Genomic DNA, 6095 nt, shown 5'->3' on the forward strand with positions numbered 1-6095 from the left:
TTAGAAACATTTCTGGAACGACTTTGGTACCTGGGTGAGGTCAGCGAGGTCAGTCAGCTTAGTGCAATGGATGGGAAATATTAGCATATCAGTTTGTTGGACTAATAATGGAAACAAACTGCAAAATGATGTTTTATTGTGGAACTACAGTAAAATATAAAAATATAATGTTCATGAAAACTAACAGAGGCAGTTCTAGCGTCTTTAAGGTGTGTGTGTGTGTGTGTGTGTGTGTGTGTGTGTGTGTGGGGTCAGGAGGGAACCCAGACGTTGCCGTGTGTGTCGGGAGCTTGGCTGTACGGAATATTCCAGATCCAAGGCTGATCTGATGAGAGAAAGAAAACAGGTCAGTTTGAGTTAATATACTTTTATTCCCATAAAGAGAAAAGCAATTTCCTTTCCACCACCATTATGAGTGTGCAGGGGATTTTAAATCACTCCAACTAAAATAAATAAAACTCTGCTTCTTCACTGGAGTCTGAAACAAAAGTCAGACCTTTGAAGTTTAGAAAAGTACATTTGGTGGATTCAGTGTGGTTTTATTATGTTGGTTTTAGACCAATTAAAAGTTCTATTGTGGTCAAATCAAACTGGAAAATTGATGTCTTTTATGAATCGGGACCCTATTTTGAATGATGGTGAATCTTGAAACCCTGTGATGCGCCTGAACAGGTTTACTCCCTGGAACAACCAGGTTTAAACTGCACCTCCATTACAGCAAGGACACACACGCGCGCGCGCACGTACCTTTTGATGAGTAATGTGTAGGGGGAAGGTCAAAGGGCACAGGAAAGCCAGAGGAGGATGAGGAGACAGGAAATGGATTTTTGTTCACAGGGAAGGTTTTCATGTCCTGTATGGAGACAAACATCCTATCACACAGTGCAGCTTTGGCCAAGTGTGTGTGTGTGTGTGTGTGTGTGTGTGTATGTGAGAGAGAGATATTCTTACAAAGGCGGAGGGCAGGAAGAGGACTCCCAGCTCGTACGACCGCACCATCACCTGAGTGTTGCTCTTCTCTAGGGCTCCCCAGGCTGCTTTAGACAGGTTGGCACTAAAAACACACAAAGTTTTACAGTTGTAAAACTGCACTAAAAAAAAATAAAAATAAAATCATGAATGTGAAGCTGACTGACACACACACACACACACACACACACACACACACACCTTGTGATGAGGAACCAGGCAAGCTGTGTGAAATCTGGCGACACCCTCATATATGTCTTGATGTGAGGCATGGCGTGAGTCCTCCCTGTCGTATTTGCCTTCCAGTGACTACACACACACACACACACACACACACACACACACACACACACACACACCAAATCAATTGATAAACTTGAAGATTCTTAGTTCAGTGAAGACAGCTGAGTACACGTTTCATCTGCGTAACTGTACACAGAACCGTCCTCCACCACGCAGTGTTAAAGAAATAAATGTAAAAGAAAACCAGAGAAAATGTGGCCAGGGGTCGTGAATCAAATTCGAGGGAAGAGGGTCGTTTTCTCACAGACGTCTCCAGACTGCCACAGGGCTGAGGGGTTTTTGTAGTCCATCGGGAAGTTAGCAAATGCAGGAGGAGTGAAACGTGGAGGTGAACCTACTGGAAGTAGGAGTGGAGCCACAGCTGCTTCTGAGCGGTCTGGATGCTGTAGGGGAGGGAGCCCCCCGCTGGAGGACGACAACCAAACCAGACCGTCACCACAGCCAAAGCACGACCGGCCCGTTTCACAGGTCAGAAAACCCAAACACTCACCTGGGTATCCTTCTAAGCTGGTCCTCACGTCCTCCACTGATGGGTACAGCTGATCAACACGGGTAGAAGTACACATGAGGAAATACCATTTATTAGATGCATAGCAAGTTTACGTATTTGTAATCCAACATGTCGGTCAGCGGTGCCGGTAAAATTAAGAGTTTACATTTTTAATCCAACACATTTGGTTTGACACCATCAAATATCCTGCAGGGGCTGTGAGAAGGTGTAGTAAATGTACTATGATCCAGCTGTGGAGTAGTAGCAGGTAGTACTGCTACACATCATTATTCAGCAGGTTTCTGATGGAGCAGGAACACATTGAGACGTACCAGGTGAAGCGGGGGGTCAGAGCGATGAGAGGACTTCCCCAGTGTGGTCAGGGTGCGCTGAAACTCCCCCGCCAACCACTTGGTCTTATCCAGCCCCATGGAGCCGATGCTGGAGAACTGTCCAATCACGGGCCACCGTTCCTCGCCGGGAAGCGGATCAGTGTTCTCATACAACAGCTAGGAGTTGACAATTAGAGATTCATGATTATCAGATTATCAGGTGAGTTCAAGCGTCCCCCCGATAGCGAAAAACTAATCTAAACTACAGGTGGACCAGGTTCAGAAAAAAACCCCACTATCATAAAGGCTGTTTTTTTGTTTTCATTTTCATAGATAGATTCCAAGGTTCAAAGATTTCAAAGTGGGTTTCAGACGGTTTAATGGCTCCGTGCAAAACACACACGCTTTCACAACAACGACGCCGCATCCATGTGATGTCAGACCAGCTTTACCGTCGTGGCGGACCAATTTGGTGGAGTTGATGCTGTTTGTGAAGAACACGGCCGACAACAGCCAGCGTTCGGTTCGTGGTTAAGTTGTTCTTTTAATTGATGAATGTCTTGAATGTCACGTGATCAGTGATTGTGTGTAACGCATTAATACCTTCCTCAGCCTCAGGTGGCCCCAGCGCTCCATGTCTGGACCCACGTACCTGCCTGGACTTGAGCCCACCAGATACACCCTGATGACAAGAGAATGTGTATTTATTTTTTTAATCATTTATTTGATAGTTTGTTTTATTTTGCTATTGAATTTGGCATCACTGTGACTAAACGTCGGCGTACTGGCTACTCGCGTGTATGTTTGCACCTCGTCTCTGACAGGTCGTGCTCTCTGATGCGTTGGATCCACTCTTCCAGTTCTGGCGCGCGGTACGAGGACAGATACTCCAACAGGTCCCGCTTAAAGAAGGTGGGAGACTCCCCCGAGGTCTCGCTGCTGCCTTTCGGTAACCGTGGAAACAGAGGACTCATCCACATCCTGTTGTAGAAAAGAAATATTGGGAAATTCTGGTCAAGCCTCATTTCCTCAGTTGTTTTTTTTTTTTTTTTTTTAACGCTCTTCTCCTTAATTTGTAATTACATCTCGCAATTTGAAGAGAAGCCCGGCAATCTTTGACTATTCAGAGCAACAATAATCACAAGCATTTGCTGGTTCTGTTGGGTTCTCGCTTCCAGGATGGACGACCACCGGATCGATGACGTACCATTTAAACACTTCACGCTCTGCAGGAGGTCAAGACGGACACAAAAACACCTCGTGATCCCTGTCAAGTCCGACGAACAGGAAGAAAACCCAAGACTCACCCTTGAGTTTTCTGGTACCAGTCAGCTCGGATGAGGTTGGAGGTGGTGATGACCACTCGGAAGCCTTCTTCATACCACAGCAGCATCATCTTCCTGTGGAGAAGCAGCACAAACCCATCACCGCCAGACCGGAGGAGGTGATTTAGGTCCGCTGGTGTCAGTTTGAGTTCACACCAGAGAGGAAAAGAGACGCTCACGTGTGGTGGGTTCCAAAGGCGATGTCCAGTTTGGCCTGTGGAAGAGAATCCCAGTCATCACCACACGCTGCCTCCCTCTCCACTCCAGTCTGATTCTAAATTTATCAACGAATTGAACTCAAGAAGTTAGAAACTCTTCGCTACCTGGCAGAACCGAACGTGTGGGAAGGGCTGGGCCTGCTGGACCAGCCGAGCCTTGGCCTCCCTCTTATCCCCGTGGACGATCAGAACCGGACGATTCCTGAGAAGGAAAAGGGAGACTGAACCGAAACCGAGTCGTTCCGTGATGTAGCAGAGACAGCAGGAGCCACTCAGACAAGTGGACTGACACAAGGAACCCAGCGTAAACCACAAGTGAGTGTCAGGGGTAAAATCTAGTGGGAAAGTAAGAGAGCCACCCTCAGCTCATGCTAAGGAAGTTAGCATTACCTTGTTTCTCACAGTAGAGGTGAACAACACCCCCGCTTTCTGCTTAGATGCTGCCCCCTACTGGACTGTTATCCACGAACGACACCTTTAACTGAGCCGTTCGTCAAATCTCAGAAATGATGATTACAATCATTTTGCAGGATTTTTATTGAATCAAGCTGTTTTAGTGTGTAGCCTGACACACACACACACACACACACACACACACGTAACATATTTCTAAATTTTGTTCCACAGTGTAAAATACACTTGTGAGTACAGCACTCATCAACTTTAAACATTTCTGCATCTTAAAGACGGCGGTTGCAAATGAATGAGACGAGAGAGGAGACTTACCTGAACTCCTCCGGGTACTGCTGAAGCATCCAGGCAATATCGAAGCAGTAGTTAAACTAGGAAATCATAGGATACGGAGTTTTTACATCTGACTGGACACGCAAGACAGACAGCATTCAGGTGAGATGGAAGGAGGAGTGGTGACATCAAAGCAACCTAAAACTCCTACATCTAAGTAAAAGCAGATTTTATGACTGTTCTCTTACGGGTGTTCTCGCTGTCACGTGAAACATGCGCTTGTTGTGTTGTTGTGAGGCTGCTCACCTGAACCGATTCTTTGAGAGTCCCGAATAATGGAGACAGGATGTCTAGAAAAAAACAAGGATCAGATATTATCAGAGACGAAGGTGAACGTCCCGTGGGTGTAAACCCACAGGTGAACGTCCAGCTCTGTACGTGTCAGACGGAGGAGTAGAAGTTTGTCTGAGACACGCATGGACAGATTCATCCTTGGCACCTAGCCAAGCAAATGTACGCGGCCCAGTGCTGACGGCGTCACAACAAACGCCGTCTCAACAAACGCCGTCTCACCTCTGATGTGCAGAGCTCCACTGTTGTACTTCCTGTCCAGGCCTGTGACCTTGTTGAGGTAAAACCTGTAGGTGTCATCCAGACCAGGAAGACTGGACTCAAAGAAGTCGTCCGGCTCGTCTATGTAGTAGAGCCGTCCGTGGGGGCTGGGGGGCCGCTCGTTCTTCCCCTTCACCCTCTTGGGGCTGGGGGGCTGCTCGTCCTTCCCCTTCACCCTCTTGGGGCTGGGGGGCTCCCTCTTTACACTCTTCTCCCTGACGCCATCATCATCATCACTGTCAGACAGGGCCCAGCCGGAGCCGTCCGACACCTCTTTCTTACGTTTTCCAGGTAGTGAGGGACTGGACTCTTGATACTTTACTGGGTTTGACTGGTTTAGTTGAGCCGACTGCCCCGCCTCAGAGCCATTCGCATGAGAGGATACAGGCTCTGGTTTCACATCCACTGTTACTGGTTCCAGTTTGGAGGTGGAAGGTTGCCAGTGGGAGCCGGGATTTGACTTGCCAGGTGGGTGGCGTTTAGATGTTGCCGCTCTGGGGGGAGGAAGCTCATCACCTTCATCATCATCACTGCTGGAGATGGTCCACTTGCCGTGCTGGCTGCCCTGAGACATGCCTGAAAGAAAATACCAGCCACAGAAATTCACCTGAGCAGCTTCCCACCTGCCAATAATTCCTGAGTACTGGAGGATGTTTGGTGCTGAGGCCCCGAGGGGAAACTAATTCAGACTAACAAACAACATGAGATCAGAATATTAATCTTTAACCGTTTTCAAATTGGGGGGTTCAAACGCGTTCTCATTCATGGCTATAAGCGTGCGTGCAGATGTTTGAACTTGATTGTTAAAAAAACAAGATGAAGAAATATTAACGGTTGGAATTTTTGAGGAATCAAGTCACAGATCTAAAGTCATGCACTGATTTGGTTTAATTAATGTATATATCGACAGAAAATGGAGGGTTTAAGAAGCGGAAACACGCGCAGGAGCAGTTCTCTATTTACTTCGCGGAGTCCGGTGGGTGAGCGGCAGCGGTCGGGAGATGTTACGAGTGCAGAGGCATCGACAGATCCACCGATGAGCAAACCCTCGTAGACACAAACATGAAAGAACACAACGCGCGGGAATGTGCATCAAAAATAGGCGTCCGGGTAGAGTCTTCTAGGGTTTTCTTGTTCCGCCCCCCCCCCCCCCATCTAATGT

General features: G+C 47.5%; 1 protein-coding gene across 2 annotated transcripts; it reads right to left on the reverse strand.

Annotated features, from left to right (window-relative positions):
- Positions 1-119: 119 nt before the first annotated feature.
- Positions 120-6054, reverse strand: tdp1 (tyrosyl-DNA phosphodiesterase 1). 2 transcript variants are annotated; one of them, XM_086190218.1, is made up of 16 exons: positions 5897-6054; positions 4895-5509; positions 4628-4671; positions 4364-4419; positions 3743-3839; positions 3599-3633; positions 3402-3494; positions 2905-3075; positions 2698-2776; positions 2095-2271; positions 1763-1811; positions 1611-1677; positions 1171-1278; positions 952-1054; positions 748-853; positions 120-325 (listed from the first exon to the last, which is right to left on the reverse strand). In XM_086190218.1, the coding sequence occupies exons 1-16, from the start codon at positions 6024-6026 to the stop codon at positions 252-254; spliced, it is 2004 nt and encodes a 667-aa protein (XP_086046344.1). In that variant the 5' UTR covers positions 6027-6054; the 3' UTR covers positions 120-251. The 2 variants fall into 2 exon arrangements, 1 of the variants encoding a protein (XP_086046344.1); XR_015110700.1 differs by lacking the exons at positions 120-325; positions 748-853; positions 952-1054 and having other exon boundaries at positions 1517-1677.
- Positions 6055-6095: the final 41 nt, after the last annotated feature.

The sequence above is a fragment of the Aulostomus chinensis genome, chromosome 2, assembly GCF_037954235.1.
Source record: "Aulostomus chinensis isolate RoL2024-O1b breed Wild chromosome 2, RoL_Achi_v1.0, whole genome shotgun sequence".
Lineage (NCBI taxonomy): Eukaryota > Metazoa > Chordata > Actinopteri > Syngnathiformes > Aulostomidae > Aulostomus > Aulostomus chinensis.

What these genes read in the sequence shown, in the direction of transcription:
- tdp1 (XM_086190218.1), bottom strand. Translation starts at nt 6,026, where the DNA reads ATGCACATTCCCGCGCGTTGTGTTCTTTCATGTTTGTGTCTACGAGGG. An exon ending in CACCCACCGGACTCCGCGAA is followed by an intron (nt 5,510 to 5,896) that starts GTAAATAGAGAA and finishes ATTTTCTTTCAG; the next exon opens with GCATGTCTCAGGGCAGCCAG. An exon ending in CACACGTTCGGTTCTGCCAG is followed by an intron (nt 3,634 to 3,742) that starts GTAGCGAAGAGT and finishes TCTCTTCCACAG; the next exon opens with GCCAAACTGGACATCGCCTT.